The sequence below is a fragment of the Salarias fasciatus genome, chromosome 23 (assembly GCF_902148845.1).
Source record: "Salarias fasciatus chromosome 23, fSalaFa1.1, whole genome shotgun sequence".
Taxonomy (NCBI): Eukaryota; Metazoa; Chordata; class Actinopteri; order Blenniiformes; family Blenniidae; genus Salarias; species Salarias fasciatus.
This window is the reverse complement of record NC_043766.1, coordinates 5,399,839-5,418,129: the sequence shown is the minus strand read 5'-3', so window position 1 is coordinate 5,418,129 and position 18,291 is coordinate 5,399,839. Positions and strand designations below refer to the sequence as shown.

The 18,291-nt window shown below is 43.4% G+C and overlaps 1 protein-coding gene across 1 annotated transcript; it reads right to left on the bottom strand.

Annotated features, from left to right (window-relative positions):
• Positions 1 to 2,261: 2,261 nt before the first annotated feature.
• Positions 2,262 to 17,925, bottom strand: nek1 (NIMA-related kinase 1). Its single transcript, XM_030084032.1, has 33 exons — positions 17,853 to 17,925; positions 17,329 to 17,477; positions 17,122 to 17,218; positions 16,607 to 16,704; positions 16,154 to 16,237; positions 15,992 to 16,059; positions 15,819 to 15,905; positions 15,292 to 15,346; positions 14,873 to 15,073; positions 14,411 to 14,483; positions 13,451 to 13,563; positions 13,171 to 13,236; positions 12,700 to 12,780; positions 12,358 to 12,542; positions 12,168 to 12,281; positions 12,010 to 12,088; positions 11,221 to 11,307; positions 10,692 to 10,775; positions 10,518 to 10,595; positions 9,776 to 9,871; positions 9,469 to 9,663; positions 9,115 to 9,394; positions 8,555 to 8,680; positions 8,302 to 8,454; positions 7,507 to 7,680; positions 7,314 to 7,419; positions 7,066 to 7,142; positions 6,751 to 6,968; positions 6,062 to 6,219; positions 5,403 to 5,797; positions 4,946 to 5,079; positions 4,700 to 4,832; positions 2,262 to 2,803 (listed from the first exon to the last, which is right to left on the bottom strand). The coding sequence occupies exons 2-33, from the start codon at positions 17,443 to 17,445 to the stop codon at positions 2,793 to 2,795; spliced, it is 4,023 nt and encodes a 1,340-aa protein (XP_029939892.1). The 5' UTR covers positions 17,446 to 17,477; positions 17,853 to 17,925; the 3' UTR covers positions 2,262 to 2,792.
• Positions 17,926 to 18,291: the final 366 nt, after the last annotated feature.

Below are 18,291 nucleotides of genomic sequence, written 5' to 3'. Positions count from 1 at the left end.
TGTGCTTATCGTGGGATTTGCAGTGACAGCTGCACACTACCTCCAAGTAATGTATATGCCTCTTAACAAGTGAAATGCAAATCACTATGAAGATAAAACAGCCACTCGTGAATAATACAAGGCACATAGTGAGACTTAAAACAGAATGACTAAATCAGAAATGGAACAACAAACATAACGCCACATTGCAGCATAAATATTAAATGAAGGCTGTTTTTTTAAGACTTTGACCAATAGGCTGCATAAAGTGTGTAGTTACTGTTCAGTGAAGGGTCCAACCTGGCAGGAACTCAGGTTTAGTTTATTTGTTTATGACCAGGATGCTAATCACTTACCGAAAGTGATAATCCATTCACTACATTTTGCATTAATTCACAGTTTAATCAAGGAAGTGTGCAGAATCTCCCACACAGCCCAATGTGTTTTTTTTTTTTTTTTCAGTGGCATAGTCAATACAGCGTACGGTGTTCTGCCTGAGCTGAAAAAATGCACACGATGACAAGTGCATCCTAGTTGTATTTTGCAGCTGTATTTCAGTAATGGCAGCTTTGCGTTGGAACTGATGCTGGCAATCAATGCGGCTCCATTCATCACAGAGGAGGCAAGATTTAATTGGCTTTTGGGAGCACAACACCTGACAGAGGCCCGAGGATTGTTGGCTCTGTTTTCTGGATATGCACAACAAGAAAGTGAAGAGTGTGGAGACCTTCAAATTCCTTACTGACCAATACTCAGCCGTCCTTTCCAGGGTTACAAACTTCTCTAAACAGGTGAAGAAGGCCACAAAAAGGCCTGGGTCGTTCCGAAAACCCTGGGATGAGCTTGTCTCCCTCATCTGTTGCTGTTTGCATCAGTTGGCAGCAGAGGGCCTTCTTTTATTTACATTGCAACAGTAGCAAGAGGGCAGTAAATAAAAGAGAAGCAGAAGAAAAGACTATGGACAATAAATATGTAAAAGAGTACCGTGTGAATTGTTTGGTATTTTCTGAGAGGTTATGGAGTCTCACAGCTGCAGGAAGGAGGACTTGTGATATCACTGCTTCACACACTTTGAGTGAAGGAGTCTCCAGTGCTGGCATGGTGTCTTTCTTAGGGTGAGAGTCACTGTTCATTAGAGAAGACAGCTTGGACGTCATTCCCCTATCGTTCACCACCCCCACTGGGTCGCAGTGGCATCCCAGGACCGAGCTGGCCTTCCTCACGAGTTTGTTAAGCCTCCTTCTGTTTCTGTCTGCTGCTGCCCCCCCAAGCTGACCACAGAGGTGGCAGAAGCTGTAAACTGCAGTGCAGGTGTGTGACCTGGACTCAGTCCCATCTCATTCACAGATGCGTATATTTTTTAAATCGGCATTAAGAAGAGGTTTTCACATTTTGCAAACTGAATTTACAAACGATCACCAAATCTGGCAAAATTGCACCAACACTTTGAATGAAAATAACATGATTGTGCTGCTCTCAATTATCTTAATTTAGCCAAAGCCGCTTTATATACGCGTAGGTAGCTTATTTTTTTTCTTTTTGAAGTTTCACTTTTCACAGTGGATGCAGGAGAGAGTAATCACGAACCGACAGGATCATTTCAGTCAAGTAAAGACAGATCTGGTCCACCGCAGGAAGTCCAAATATTGCAAAGCAGCAAAATTCAATTATACAATTGATTTGTTTGTTCTTGTTGATAAGATGCTGCTGCTGCTGCTGAAGTCAATTACTTGGTGGTATTCCGGCTCGGAGAAAGCACACTCACCGCTCCTGTCACACTACATCAGATCCGCTGTTAGAACACTGAATGTTTGCGTTATACTAAAGGGCCTGTGACTGCAAATAAATCTTGCCAGCAGACAGAAGGGCGAGTGGTCCGTTGAAGGGCTGCGGACAAAAATAGTGCCCAGCAGTCTGGTGACCCGTGAACAGCACGCCTTTACTTCTGACATGCAAGGCTCTCAAAAAAAAAAAAAAAAAAAAAAAAAAAAGTCATTACAGCTATTTAAGAACCACATCTATCCAAACCTTACAGAAAGAAAGAGAAGAAGTTTAATAGGTTCTTGTAAATATTTATTCATTTCAAAAGAATTACAATATTTAAATAGAAACAAAAGTACCATTGTCAAAATTTTACAACTGGTTGTACCAACCTGGCAAGGCTCACACAGACAGTGCCAACTAGTCCTGCTACAGTACCTCGGTGACATACAACAGCGCCATTTATTACGAACGAAATAAAATAAATAGAATGGTATCATTCAAATGGTACGAAAACATTGGAAAACCTTTCAGAAAATGTTTAAACTTGTCATTTGGTGAGATCTGTTGTTTTTTTTTTTAATATATATATAAAAAAGGAGGTTTCACTGGCTTTTAGTGAATCTGTATAAAGTCAGATCTGAAGTCATGATGAGTGTGGGAGAGAAATAGAGCACCTGAGAGGACAAGATCCTTATCCAACAAAAACAATCGCCTGCGAAGAGCCCAACTGAAACTACGACAAGGAGAAAACATGGGAGACACACAGCACAGACCTTGAAGTTAACTTTGGTTAATAATGCCACGCATTCGATAATGCATTTCAGAACTAACACTGGTTATAAAATAGCATTTCGAGCCAAGAGCCGAAGTACGAAACACAGTCTCAAATGTACTATTAGATACATCATGCAAGTGTGCCTGAAACACTGTCACATGGTGTGGCTTCGACATTTCATGCATAGACCCTTCTGCGTATGATGCACATCGCGGGAAGACATCGGATAGCGAGCAGATTGTCGTCGCCGCCAGCAGCCCCACTGCACAGGGCATTACTCATTATCTACAAGAGAGAACATACAGAGAGAATCGCGTTAGGACAAATTATTCACTACAGAGGCAAAGGTCACTGGAGGAGCGCGATGCAAAATGTGCACAAAACTAATGGATATCTTTGATAGTTTCAATCTGACAGCGTGCTACGGAGTTGGGAAGCAAATGTTTGTCTTACGATGAAGAGTCTCGAGGCTCGCAGGCGGAGCGCTGCTATCTTTGAGCAGCAGACAGCTGCTACCTAATGCAATGCTGCATTATGTTGTTTTTATTTGATAAGGCGCATGTTATGAGGAATTGAAGAAGTCTTCCCTCTGGGTTTATTAAGTATCTGCAGCTTTATCTCCGAGTAGAGCAGGTACAACATTAGCATAATTACTCAGGCCATAGATGTTGATGATAGTGCCCTTAAAAAAAAAAGAAATGTGAACACAGGTGAGCTGCCACGTCGCCGTTTATTACACAACAAGCTTACACTTTCACCTCGAACAGGAGTAGGTTGGCTTCCACTGCAGCAGAAAATTGTTTTCCATTGCTTGAAAAATCTGCTCTCATAATGGCAACGCACCAACAAGCAAGCAAACCTGACTCTTAGCTACATGTCACTCCGATTATTTTCTGTTACGGCCAATTCGCGTTATGCCTGTGATTGGTTAGGAGACTAAACTCAACCGTTTGAATGACGTGTCCTACTTGACATGCAAATTATCCGCAGGAACATGGCATAAATTGACTTGCACACGCTCGCTTTATGCCCGTGGGCAGCCTAATGGAAGAGGTCCAAAGGTGACGTGTCAGGGGGCACTATTGCACAAAATTCAAGACAAAATTAACCCCGCAATTATTAATCTGTAAAAACCATTTAAAAACAAAATTTTGCAAAAATTTATTGGTAAATGCACACATGTAGGCGGGCAGATTGTACCCATCGTGTGTTTGCACCAGATCAGAGGGGGGTCCTCAAAGCTTCGCCTGCTCCGAGAGCGTTGAAACTTGATTTGAACATGGAAACGAAAACCATAAGACACGTTTTAGTATCCAAAAGAGACTTGAGAGTCTGCCCACTCCGTATATGCATTTGGCCTTACTTTAATCTCTCTGTAAATCGGGTATCTGAAACGGTAACTGGGGTAACTCACTAAATTTGAACTCATGCTAATCTGAATACCAACCAGCACCAACACTCATCTGAAAGGAGGATGGGACTCTGCTGAAAACTAATTTTAATATGATGAAACTTGAAATTCACTGCAGTGTTTTCTCTGAAATGAATTTGGGCACCGGGCATGCTGGATAATTATTTTGCGACAGCGCTCGGCAGACGACGTCTCGGCTGTTCTGAGCCTCTAACTATGCGCTGCTTGTGAGGGAGCTGTGAGATACATCTCTCACCGAACTCCAGGCAAGCCCTCGAGGGAGACATCTGACATTTGCATCCGTCATCTCCCCTTCACAAGACAGTAAAAATAGCAAACAAAGGATTTATCAGGGAGGTCGTCAGTGAGAGGATGTCTCTGAAGGGCTGCTCCACTCCTGAGGGTAATCTTTCAGCGCCCCTCCCACAAGAAAACTCCTTTTCTATTTCTGCTGAGACCGCAGTGTGGATTCAACACATTGCCCAGCCCAATGAGGAAGTGTCTCGTCCAGGAAAAATCAGGGGTGATCGATACACCTAACAGCCCGGCTTTAATGTTCAAAGGCATTAACTAAAGAAATGCAACTTAAACTTATCTTTTGTATCTCTGCATCCAGGTAAGAAGATGGAGCAGAGATTTGCTGTGAATAACAGCCATCTTTCAGGTGCACACCGCTACAATTGTAGAGAAAAACTACGCAGAGACGAAAATAAATGAGATGCAAAGACGCTATGCTGCTCTCCAGCTGAGTGAACACAGCTCTTGCTAACCTTCTTGATACGCTCCGTCTGCCATCACAAGGTGCAGGATGTTGGGATACAGATGCTGGTGCTCAGTTCCCAGGATACTCGAGACCAAACTGGATCCCAGATCGATGTTCTCATCTTCGTCCTCGTGGATAGCCTTGAGCGCAGAGGAAATTTGTTCAAACACTTTTTTGCATCTCGGCAGTCGACAGCGAGCTGGTTGGGGGCAACCCGGAGATTTCGAACGAGGATAATTTAGTTTTTCCATACCTTAATCTTATTGTAAGCTTCAATGAACTTTTCAAAGCCCATCTGCTGCTCCAGATTAAAGCGAAGCTCTTCCAGTCGACTGAAGATGCTGTCATAATGCTGCGCCTCTCCGCCCTGGTCCTCCCCGCTGTCATCTGCAGTTTAACATTAATGCAGTGACATTTCATCACTGAATGCACAAATAACTTCATGCAAATTATGAGTGCTGATAAGATACAGTGAAACAACACAGATTTTAGTCAGTAAATTCAGCCTGAACGAAAGAAGGCTTTTCTAACGGTGCTTTGCCTTTAATAAATCAAGGCATCAAACGGACCAAACAATCAAAAAACACCAATGAGCTGGTTAAGAGGCGCTCATTTTTTTTCCCAAAAGGACTGATTTTTGGTGGTTAATTACTTTAAAACAGAGTTTAATGAGTTCAAAACGTAGATGTATGGATGCCGTCTCCTCCTACCTGAATGCCACTCTTCATTGAAATGACTGTTATCGCTGTGCTGCTCCTCTCCCACGCCATTGGTAAGCGCCTCCTCATCAGCAGGACTTCCATTTGAACATTCTTCAAAATAGTCATCATCCTCATCATCACCTAATTCTTCTTCCTCTTCCTCCTCAGCATCAGCATCATCATCATCCTCCTCCTCCTCCTCCTCCTCCTCATCCTCATCCTCTTCTACTTCATCAACAACCATCTGATTGCTGTCGAATACGTCTTGCTCTGCGCTCTCTGCAGGGTTTCCGTTGAAGTCTCCAGTGCCGACCTCCAGCGGGCCCCTCATCATGTTGTCGTCCTCTTGCAGCAGTCTCTCCATGGACGATCTCATGTCCTGCAGGTCTTCATCCTCATAACCACTGAGGAAGAGAACACGGTCGCACTACACACTCAGCATAATGAAACTGTAGTTCCTCAGCAAATGAAGGCATGCGCCTTCCTGTCTTCTTTTTGTAATCTGTCTGATGAATAACTAAAATCAATTTAAATTACTATGATTAATATATTGAGTAAGTTACTCACAAATCAAGTTGATAAAAAAAAACCCTCTGCAATATTGTGCAAAACATAACCTCTATTCATCCTGTGTTAGCATCGGGCTCACGCATTTGTTTTTAACTTACTCTTCAGTCTCCGACTGATCATAATCTTTATCTGCTTCCTCAAAGTCTTCGATTTCCAGGTGGTTGTCCGGAGCAGCGTTGGCCTCACTCGCCACGGCTGCATCGTGCTGAGAGCTGAAGAGAGAACTGAGGTCTGGCAGAGAACACGTCTGCAGCATCTGAGGAGTACAAGGCACAGCGACAAGCCAAATGTTCCCGTGAGTCTCTGACATTATTCTGTCTATACAGTATCATTCACCCCAGGAGTAGCCAGAGTTGTGCAGTTGCAACATTTGATTGGAGCACCAGAGGTCAGTGGAACGATCTGTGATTTTTGACTTTGTGTCTCTATGAACAACGCTGATCTCTGCTGTGCAGATTCTGAGCCTCCTTGATGGAGTTCATGAAAGATATAGGTTGATGAATGCTTCCTCCAACCCATCAGACCCACAGCAGGTTCAGGCCATGTGATTAATGGCTCTGGCGTATTTCCAGCCCCCACATTAATAAAGGAGACTGGACTCCTCCCTGAAATACCACACAAGCCTCTACGTGACAGTAGGCAGAAGAACAGATGAGGAATTTCTGTAGATCACTGTAACACCTTATACAGGCCAAACTTGCACCAGATGACAAGCCTTTCCTCTCTTTGCCTTTTAGTTCATCCAGTAATATCACGGAAAACGCACCACTCTGCCGGTAATAATCACCTTGGGGTTGTTGGCATCGAACATGCTGGCAGAGAGGCCGAAGAGGAGGTCATTCTGGTGCTTGGAGCGCAGAGGTGAGATGGAGCGCGAGCGAAAGGCCAGAGAGGATGAGGAGTCATCCATGGAGGACTGGGCTGAGAGAACTGCAAGGGCAGCAGTGCGTCTGTGGGCCGGGGAACACAGCTTCATAAAAAGTGGCTCCTCATACTGGGCTAAACCTGGAGAGGGGCAAAGGACGGTAGATTTAATTAAGATAATAATTACAATGGAAAAAGAAAAAAAAAGTAGCCTTGGCCGGCCACACATTAATCTCACCAGATGATTCAGCTGACTTCTCTGCATTTGCAGTCAGGTCCTTACTACCTGTTGGTCTTTCAGCGCCCCCTGGTGGTCTACAGGAGAAATACAATTGATCTCAGCTCACGTGCTGCAGAAGTAGTGCTGAGAACAGGACATGACTGATTTAAAAAATATTTTTAAGGAGAATTGCCAACCTATTTTTATCTCAATGAAAATATTAGATTCCTGTAGAAATACACAAATGTATGAAAACAAATAGTCACGTTTGCTGGTGGGCTTCCTGTTCCCACGCCTGTTGCACACCAGCTGGGGGAAGTGAAGCCTTTTTGGGAATCTCCTCCAAATGCACCGATTCGATGTCCGCTTGGTCTAAATAAAGTCAGCCATTGATTACACGGCACTGACGACATAAACAAACTTACACATGTCGAATCTCAAACTGAGAGAACCACTAACCGTGACTCTCAGCAAGTTTAGGTGGCAGCGCCGTCGCTTGTGCAGCACCAGCTACACACATTTTCTGATGTGTCCCTTCCTTTTCAGCGACAGGCGTGGGATCAGCAGCAGAAGTCAACACCCCTCCAGGGATCTTCAGCTGGTCACCAGTTCCTGTAAGCTGGCTGGGCTTAGCTAGAGTGGAGTTAGACTGTCGTCAAACACTAAAAGGATAACTTCAAACAAAATGGAGACTCTTTGTGCAGAACTGTATGAGAGGAATTAGTGAGAAATGGGCTATAGTAATGGAAAATGCAGGAAAGATGTTTCTCCTACATATTTAGAGACTGAAATCATAGTTCAGAATAGAGTAAAAATGTTAAGAATGGGAAACAATCTGCTATATTCATAAGAGCCCAAACTAGTAAAGCTTCCTTAATCATTTTACATCTATGCATTTTAAAATCTAATTGTGCAATTATCTGGAAAAAAGCTGACATTATCATTGATAAGTTTGAGACATAATTTATATGATTAGAATGTAACTAATGTAGAGTAGCTCAAAAACAGATTTTTGCCCACTGCTGCTGAAACGTTAAGCACTGAAATATTCCAGTTATGGATTAAATATCCTTAGTTGTACTAGTAGTGTTTGTTATTTCATCTAAATGTTTCTTACGTAATGACAGAATTAGAATTATGGTAAAAAAAAAACAGCATTTGCAATACAGTTGGTACCACTTCTTCCCCCATTTTATATGTCTTTTAAAGAAAACATGCTTCTCCATCAAAACTCGGCAGGATGAGTGAATGTACCTGGCAGTGTGAAGGTGCTCTGCAGCTGCTGTTTGAGAGGCCGAAGTCTTGCTTCCTCAAGGTTTTTGAGCTGCTGTGTGAGCGGCACGTGAAACTCTCCTTGAGGTTCTTCATGTAGGTCGCCCATCTGAATAACTTCACCCGCTGTTTGTTCTGCAATACATTTGATGCAAGAAAGGGTGAAATTTTTTTTTTTTTTAAAGTCGGTTTTAAGAAAACTGGCATCCAAGAAATGTCAAGGTGTAACATTCACCGATGGTCCTGAAGCACGTGTCCTCCAAGGTTTGCTGGGCTACAGAGAGAACTAATGGATCTCCTGCCTCCCACTTCCTCCTGTCACCTCCGGAGCACGGCAGGTCTTCAGGAGACACTGAAGTGGCTGGACACAAAAATGTTTTTACAACATTTGAAGAGAAGACGTCCGCAGAAGAAGTATTTTGCAACATATGTTGAAATGCATAAATTTGTCAGTCACACAATGTCAAATCTCCAAATATTTATTAATGTGCACGGAAAAGGGAGAAAGCAAGAGACTTGCTTCATATGACGGTACACCCACAGATGGTTTGGGTGTTTCGGGTTTTTTTTTTTTTCTTCTTACCTATATAGCATGTCTATGTTACACCATGAGATGCAGTGAAACAGTCATCCTTAAAATTCTGAAGTGGTCAGCCTCTCTGTTTACAGAAGACTGAAAAGAGTGGTCTGATATATTACATGGAGTCACAGTTAGTTGAACTTCAGTCTGGAGCAGTGAGGAATCGCAGCGTAAACCTGCCTCCAGGTGTTCAGTCCAGTGAAGGCTGTACTCACTGGATGCTGAACACGTCATCGTTATGGTTTGACCCACAGGGAGCACGGGAAGCTCTGCTGCTTCCCATTTCCTCCGGTCTCCATTTGAAGGAGGGCGTTTCTCTGTGTCAGGCTGCTGGGGAGCTGGCCCCGGTTCTGCTGTGGCCAGATGAAAATCTTCCGCTTCTTCCGAGGCGCACCGGGCTTTGATTCTCTGGTTTAACCGGTGCAGAAATATGTTCCCCACACTCTGGATTTCTGTAGCCACCTCTGGTTTAGGATGGTTTTCCTGAAGAGTACTCTACCAAACAAAGATCAAAACATCATAAATCTGACAAATAATTCAATGTAACCGAAATAAAAATATATACTAACAGCTTCAAGGTTCTTCAGTGCAACAGTCAAAGATACGGCAGGGGCGGAGGGTGTGGATGCAGGCAAATCCAGGGCTTTGGCAGCTGGGTCTGGCTGAGAGGGTCTGGGCTCAGGAAGAGGACTTTCAGAGGTAGACGATGCTGCTACTGACGCCACTGCACTACATGCTGCTGCCTTATCACCCCGGACCGACAGCTTTAGGATCACAACAGCTAATATTAGACAAGACTAGGACTAATGCACAGGTGGGAGCAAGTCATGTGTTATTAGGAGCAATGTTGGGATTTGACAAAGAGCAGACACTTACACGAACCCCCCAAGCTTTCTTTACGCTCTCAGTAGCTTCTCTTCTCTTTTTCTCAAGTTGTTCTTTCAGTACTGCTGCACGAGTGTTCGCCTGTGCCTGACGAGCAGAAAGGGATGCAGTACAACATAAACACTCGTACACTGCACAAGACGCAAACAAAAATACTGCAATAACATGCATATTTGGAAGTGGCAAAAAGACAGCATACCCAACACTGGCTGTTTTGTTGTATGAGAAAAGTATTCTAAACTTAATGGGTGACTGGCAACAAGGTCAGAGCCTTCATTAGGTATGGAAACTGTCAGATGTTTCAAGGAAGAAAAAAAAATTACATTTGTGTTAAGAGAAGACCGATAGTCATGATATTAAAGGGTTCAGATTATCTGGAGAAACAGATGTGGCTAAAACGATTTTAATGCCATGATGCAGCATTGCATTTAACGATCAAGCAAACAAGCAGATTCAAAATATATATGTACAGGTACAATACAGAGTTTTAATGATCTGTTCTTCAATGCATTCTTTAGGATTAACATTTTAGATAATATTCCTTTTTTGTTTCTTCAGACTGAGGCTATAAAATGTATCTGTGATCCTTATTGAAGCAGTCACCACAGCAAGACTGAGGAAGTCAGAAAAGGTGCAACTTGAATCAAATGGAATGGCCTCACTTGTCAGCTTCTGTAGTTTTTAGTGAAATAAGAAGTACAGTTTAATCAGAGCATTCTCCTTGAAGACTCACTTTCAGAGCTTGTAGCTTCTTCTTCCTGAGTTCTACCTCCTCGCTAGAACACTGGCTGTCAGAACCGTCACTATCATACTGAGACAGAAGAACACAGACACGAGCCAAATGGTGAGACGGTCAAACTCTAATTACAGCGATTCTCAGAGCTTTCACATTATGGGAGTAATGTACCTTTTCTCCTCGCAGTCGAGCTTTGATCCGCTGATGCTCATTGAAGTTCTGCAAGCGAATCTGCCTCAGTCTTGCCAGATACTCCTGAGGGGGGAAAAAAACAAAAAACAAAACAAAGAACCATTACAGAATGAACAAGGTTGTGGATACAGGTGTCAGATTTATCACACAAACGATGATAATGTCAACAGCCATTTATATAAAGCATAAAGGTGAACAATGCCCAAAAAGAAGAAGGAGAAGATGAAAAAAAAAAAGCATTCCATTCAGATGGCCAAACGCAAAATCAAAATGTTACGGATTTACATGGGACAGCAGTCATTATTGGGATAAATCAACAGCGCTCAGTGTGGGACACAATACATTATGGAAGGAGTGGGCACGAGTTCGAACGGCCAGGACAAAATTATGGAAGCACCGGGGGGTGGGGGGGTTGTGTGCAGACAAACAAGGCGTGCCAAGCCAGTCGTGCGACGAGTGAAATGAAGTGCAACGCCAGTCATTGGTGAGTTGAGGCGTTGGCTCCTACCTCCTCTTCCCTGTTGACTTTAGGCCTCCTGAAGCGACCCACACCAGCCCGGCTTCCATTGATTACAGCCAGGTTTTGCCGGGTTCCCTGTTTACCATTTATTTTGACCACACTTTAGAAGGATGTACACCCTCACAATAAGCAGCGACATTTACCATCAGCTGAAATGCAGCATGTCACTACAGCTGAAGAATCCAACCGCTCTCATAACCCTCAAAACCATTCAACACTTTTATATTTTTGGAATGGCGTTTGGCTCTGGCGTCAAGTAAGGATATCCATGATGGGGACATGCTTGATGTCAACACTCAAAGTAAATAATATTTTCTGTTTTGAATTTCGACATTTGAATCAAACGTTAAGTTGTTGACTTTTAGTCACCTGATGTGTTCAGAGTGAAGCATTACTTGTAAATTTCTATTTTACGTGAGCAAATCATCATTAAGGTCTTAAGCGGAACCTGATGGGACAATGAAAAGCTGATACGTAGGTTCTATTATCCATTTGACCAATTATTTCAAAAACCTCAGTTGCAACGTTTAATCAAAGTCTGGGAGCAGATACTAAGAATAATCAAAGAATTCTGCTGTTAAAATTAGCCATTTTAGTCAATATTGAGCCTGGAAGTAATTCTGAATGGGACTTTGAATAATTACAAAGCCATAACATCAAGATTGCTTTCTGTCTCCATCCAAACAGAACTACAGCCAGTTGAAACTGGCTGTCGATCAGCATCTCATTGTCTAAAAAGGCTCCCCATAAAACAACCGGCCATGTCACATTACATACCAGCTGTCCCTCAGCACGGACTTTGTTGAGCTGGGCCTCTCTCTTCCGCTGTAAAAACTCCTCAACCTGACCGTGGAGCCTGGAAACGCAACACAGCGGCAGTTACCCTGACGGGCCGCCACACTGTGGAGAGAGGACGCATCGACTGACCGACTGACCTATTCTGGGCTCGTTGGGCCTCAACACGCCTCTGCACCGCTCTAAAAGAGCTGTGTTTAAGGCCTTGGGCACGGTTGATGGGAGCCACTGTGCCGGCGCCGGCTGGTATGCCCCTGCCACACAAAGGCGACGCCATTAATGACTTCATACACAGAAAAGGCGGAATAGGGATGAAACACTTCACCTTACCTGGTGGAATTCCGCGGTCCTGGACAGGGGAATTCCCTGCTGATTTCTTTAGGTTGCGGTTTCGCCATTTGGTCCAGAGCAGAGTGGTAGTGTTCGTAAGGGCGTTTGCTCACCACGGGTGCTGGAATGGGGGCTTGGAGAGAGGGGCCGACACCTGCAGGACCCTTTCTGCCGCCCACCAAACACTAGTTAAGAGAGAAAAAAGAGAGAACTTTTTGTTGTCGTTGTTTTGTTTTTTTTTTTAATATATTTTACTACAAAAATATTTACTCTACTACAACCCTCCATTCAGAAAATATTGAGCTATAACTTAAACTGTCTCAGGAAACAATTAACCGTTACCTTCTTCTCTGGGCTGCTACCTCCACTAGAACTCAAGACGTGCTTCCAGCCTTGTTCTCTGGCTTGGTTAATTCTATTAATCTGCAAAATATGAAATGAAGATATGAATGAATATGAATCCGTTTTCTTTCCTTCTCAATCAACTCCATCCTCTTCTTTCTGATGACTTCCTGCAGAGGGAGGCACCAGAAACACTTTATAAAAGAGACTCGGAGGAAGAAGCGTGAGCTGCGTTGCAGGACAGGCAGACGGCAAAGAGGGAAACGCTGGTTTAAAGGCAGAGCTCAACCAACTAGAGCAGTCCGAACGGTCCCAAGGTGGAGAGCAGGTAACAGTGGGGATCAGGCGTAATGAGAATGAGTAGTACTGAAAAGCGATAAAGTAGGGACCTTTGTGTGCAGGTGAATGGACGGGAGAAAAGGAAGGGAAATCTAAGAAGAATACAAGTCATGTGGGGGCTCTCAGCTGTACCTCAAGTTTTTTCTTCTCTTCCGCCACTTGACTGACTCTCCTCTGTGGGGATGCTGGGAGAGGGGCCTGAGCAACATATGATAACGGGGTTCAGAGGTCACCAATACAGTCTGACGTAAAAAACATACACACATGGGAGGAGGGCTCTGACTATCCAGATAAGAGGCTGAATGCCAAACAGGCGCCTGACATGCGAAGCAAAAAAAAAAATAAATAAATAAAAAAGGAAAAAAGAAATTAAATTAAAAAAAAAAAAGTGCAACCCGAACAGGTCACTCACCGGTTTATGTGTGACAGCTGGTTTCCTTGCTGCAGGCTTTTTGGCTCCGTCTGACACCTTCCTTGCAGTCAAAGGCACTCCATATTTGCTGGCTGGTTTTGTAATCTTCTGGGCTGGATAGAGTGATATAAAGCGAGAAATTTAAAAAATCACTTAAAGAAAAAAAAAAAGAGTCAAATATAATTGCAAAAAAAAATATGTGTAAACCATTAGATAAATTTACTGCGATATATGAAGTGGCGTTTTAATTTATAGCCAACAAAAGAATGGATCTGGGGAGTTTTGGACATTCTGGAAAACCTCAATTTTCTACTTAGACACTCATCCACAGTCAGAAATGTAAAATGCTGCCTGGTAAGCTACAACCTTCTGTATGGATCCCATTTCAGAACTTGTATTTTTATTCTTGAAATATTTAGCATAACAAAGGTACGGACAATTTGGAAAGAACAATGATCGTGCTCGGGAGATGATCAGCAAAACCTTTTTCAGCCTTGTTAAAAAAATTTAGGAAGAAGAAATAAAAGGGAATGTTGTCAATACAGTATTACAGTAATACCCGTCTGTGCAGACACTACAGTATCTTTATAAACAAAATGCTTTCCTTAAATTTTGAAGCATTTTTAAAAGTGCCACACACACTCGCACACACTCCCTGGGGAGGTTTTCCGGGCATGTCCCACCGGGAGGAGACCCCGGGGAAGACCCAGGACACGCTGGAGAGACTATGTCTCTCGGCTGGCCTGGGAACGCCTTGGGATCCTCCCGGAAGAGCTGGAGGAAGTGTCTGGGGACGGGGAAGTCTGGGCATCCCTGCTGAGACTGCTGCCCCCGCGACCCGGCCCCGGATAAGCGGCTGAAGATGGATGGATGGATGGATGGACACTCGCATCTTCTACTAAAGTCTAAAAAGATGGTGTAGCAGACGGTAGGTGATCAATCGACTACATCTGTGCCTACCTGAGGGCACCTGGGCCACAACCCCTTTAGGCTGCTTGTGAAGAAAAGAATGGCGAAATTCCTGAGCAATGACCTGCAACAAAATAAGCAGAGACCAAATTAAACTAAATATTTATTATGTGAGATTTAGCCGTTGAGTTGCAAATTTGAGTCGCTGGAAACCCCTCCCATCCCTCAGAACTTCAACTACAGAAGATGCACGGCGGTGGCCTTGGAAGTTAAAATGAATGACACCGAGGCCAGAGATGCAATCTGTCGGCTCTGGGGAGCACTGGAACAATCTATATTAACACTGTATTGGGTAAACATGCTTGGTAGACAAGAAAAGCTCTTTGTGAGACTGGAAAAACAAAACAAATCAATCTCTGAAAACCCAAATATCAATAACATGTTCAAGTTTTGACAATCAATCTTACACACAGACTGTTCGGAACCATACGAAAAACAAATGTGTGTAACTACCTGTGGAGGGAGAAACTTCTTTATTCGCCAGGAGAGGAAAGGCTTGGCCAGTATGGCGTTGACTGAAGGCCGCTCTCGAGGGTTACGTTTGAACACCTGCCTCAAGAGAGCACGCAGGTCCTGGGAGTAGTGTGTGGAGACGGGAGGGTACGAGCCACAAATTATCTTGAGGACCAAGTTCTTCATATTGCCAGCTTCAAACTGAGAAAAGAAAAATGTCCCGAGTTATAACCGCTGCACACAATCAGTGCAGGCACTTATGAGGAGGGTTACGCTGAGGATCAAATATAAGAAAGCAAAAATACTATTTGAACCATATACAAAGACGAGATGAAATTCCGTCTGTAAGGGCACTGAAATACTGCACAAGATACATTACATACACATTAATAAATAAACAGCTGACTCACAATACTTACAGCATGCTTAAGAGTGCACATTTCATACAGGACACACCCTAGGGCCCAGATATCGCTGTAGACAGAGGAGAAGTAAGGAAATGGAAGGAGAGAACCAATACACAAGCAGGGATACATTCTGGGGTAAGTTTACATTCATTTATAAAGCTTTCAAAAGTAATTCAACATCCTTTACTTTCTTCACTGTAAACCAGTTGAGGGAAATAACAAATCCCTCCAAAGTGAGTTAAACATGCTGCGATATAATTTGACTACTCGTCCCCAAAGTGGATTAGATGACATGCATACTTAAAATAGTTAAAGCGGACATCAATACTAGCTTGCTGCTGCAGATGTACACATGCTGGTTCAGTCAATAAAGGGGAAACATTATATCCTCGCGTTAGTCTGAAGTCACCACCTAATTCTGCAAGACCCACAAACTGTTGTGGCCACAGCTTATCTCATGAATAATGTGCAGTTTGAAAAAGAAATGGGGGGGGGGGGGGGGGGGGGGGGGGGGGTTAAATGCTAAAGATGGTGAGTACCTTTTATTGTTGTATGGTTTATTTTCACAGATCTCTGGTGACAAGTAATATGGTGTCCCTATACAGGTTCTTGCAAATTCTACAGTGCTGAAAAAGAAAAAAGATAATGGGTCACACTGTATTATATTTTACTTTGAAGAAAGTCAGATTAATCCAGCTGACTGGGTACATACCTGTTCAACACCCTTGCAATCCCAAAATCTCCAAGCTGCACAGTCCCATCTCTTGTCAGAAATATATTCTGTCCAGAAATCAAGAAAGACGCAATCAAAGAAAATGAAAACATCAAAAAGCATCGTCACTGAAAGGTGGATTTTGTTTTGCTAAAACAATACCTGCGATTTTATGTCCCTGTGGAGGATCTTCCGATCGTGAACATGTTTCAGTGCCAGGCAAATCTGCACGAACCAGTCCAGGATCTTGACAGACAACAGTGCAGAACATCATACATATCTGGTCAGCACAACACCAACACAGTCCATAAAATCCTGATGGCCTATAAACATGCTCAGTCGTGTTAGAATGTGAGTGCAGCGCAAGTTCATCGTTGGACTTTTGGAAGGGCTTGGCAGATATTTCAACAAAGCTTGATACATCCATGATGTCGCTCTGAGACACACTTAGTCCAAGACAAGGGCGTCTGATGTCAAAATAATTCTTAAAATCAACTTTATTGCCATATTTTCAATTCCACAGGCTTCCTTACACATTCTCTAAAACAAAGTATTTACATATGTTACTATAAATCTTCAGCTTCCCGTTGTCTTAATAAAGAGAGAAAAACTCACCTGTTCCTCCTGAAAAAGCACTCCTTCCTGAGAGTTAATCTTTCTGAACAAGTCTCCACCCTCACAGTAGTCCATGACAATATAGAGACAGCCAGCCTCTGAAAACAGAAAAAGAACATCTGTGGTAAACTGTGAAGACACACTGTGCCACATACTGCAGAAACTACTCCCTGGGATTCTGGTCTGTGCAAATTCACATTCTAATTCCATTTACATAATCACTGTCTTGACAATTCAGGTCAGACACAGGTCGCCAGTCCATCACAGAGAGATGACGAGCACATACGCTCACAGACACGCTGGTCTCCAGTTAACCTCCCGTGCACATTTTTGGACCGTGATAGGAAAGGGAGAGGGCATGCATTAGTCTTTGCTATGCAGTGATAGCACCATCCACTGCTTCGCCGTGAGGCCAGGTCAGATGTCTTCTAACATGATCCAGCAGGCATGATTTGATTTGAGATGCTCTGTGATATTTCAAATCAGAGAATCTGCTGTTTGGATGTCTTTAATACCTTCAAAAGACTCCTTATACTGCACAATGTTGGGATGACTCATATTGGCAAGAACTGCTACTTCTTTGGTGGATTCTCGTCTCTCCTTACTTGACATCTGTTCAGTGAGGAAGAGGAAAATGCATCAATCAGAGAAACAACCACAAAACAAAGTGTAAATGATAACAGAAACGTGAAGGTTGAGCAATGCTGAGCACATTAACTTACTGCAGATATGCTAATCTCTTTGATGACATATTGGTGTCCATCCAGCTTGGATTTGACCAGGATGGCCTTTCCAAATGAGCCCTCCCCTATCTGCTTCACCTTCTCATACTTGTCCATGTTGGCGGAATGACTGGCTCCTCATGCAGGCTCTGCAGAAACATCCAACAACACAGTGCTTCAGCCCAGGACCGGACAGAGAAAGCATCCGCATCGACAGCTTGCAAACGATTAAATATTTTTGTTTGTTTGTTTGTTTGTTTTAAGTGATCACCATGCCTTTGTTATATAATGAAGACTAACTTGTGCAGGAGTGGAGGACTGCTGTCAGACAAAGCATAATGTCTCTCAGACGGGCTGTGATGCTGAGACACAACACAACGCAGCTAGCTGCAGCAGCTACACGATCGAGGAAGAACAAGATCAGCCGAGCAAAACACAGCGCCGTCAAGGCGAGAAACACGGATTACTGTCATAACTCGGCACAAACTAGCGTGTTAATTTTATTGTAGCAAGCGTTTGCTCACCATCGGTCTCGCGTGCTGCACTCGCTGCCGCCCTGGAGCTCTCTAACAAACTTCAGCTGTGACTTCCCGCATTCGAGCAGAGTCTCCACATTTCCTGAACGTGGATTGGTTTTCAAAGCTGCCCGTCAACATTTCTGACCAATGATGAGTCAGCAATGACTTAGGCCCCACCCCAGACCGTTGCTGTGGACATTTTCCTTAGCAACCATTAATTAAAAGGTCTTAGTGACATTTTTCACCCCAAAATGTATATGATGCGGTTAATACTGTGGGGGCGAAGAAAAGCTCACACAAGCTGAATTGACGGAGGATAGCAATATTTAATTTATTAATTTCATACACTATTTACTTGAATCACAGACCGCAGAGGTGCGCCAGTGAAACGCTGAGGCCGGTCAAGACATTCCACACGTTTACGTACGGATTTCACGCTTTACGT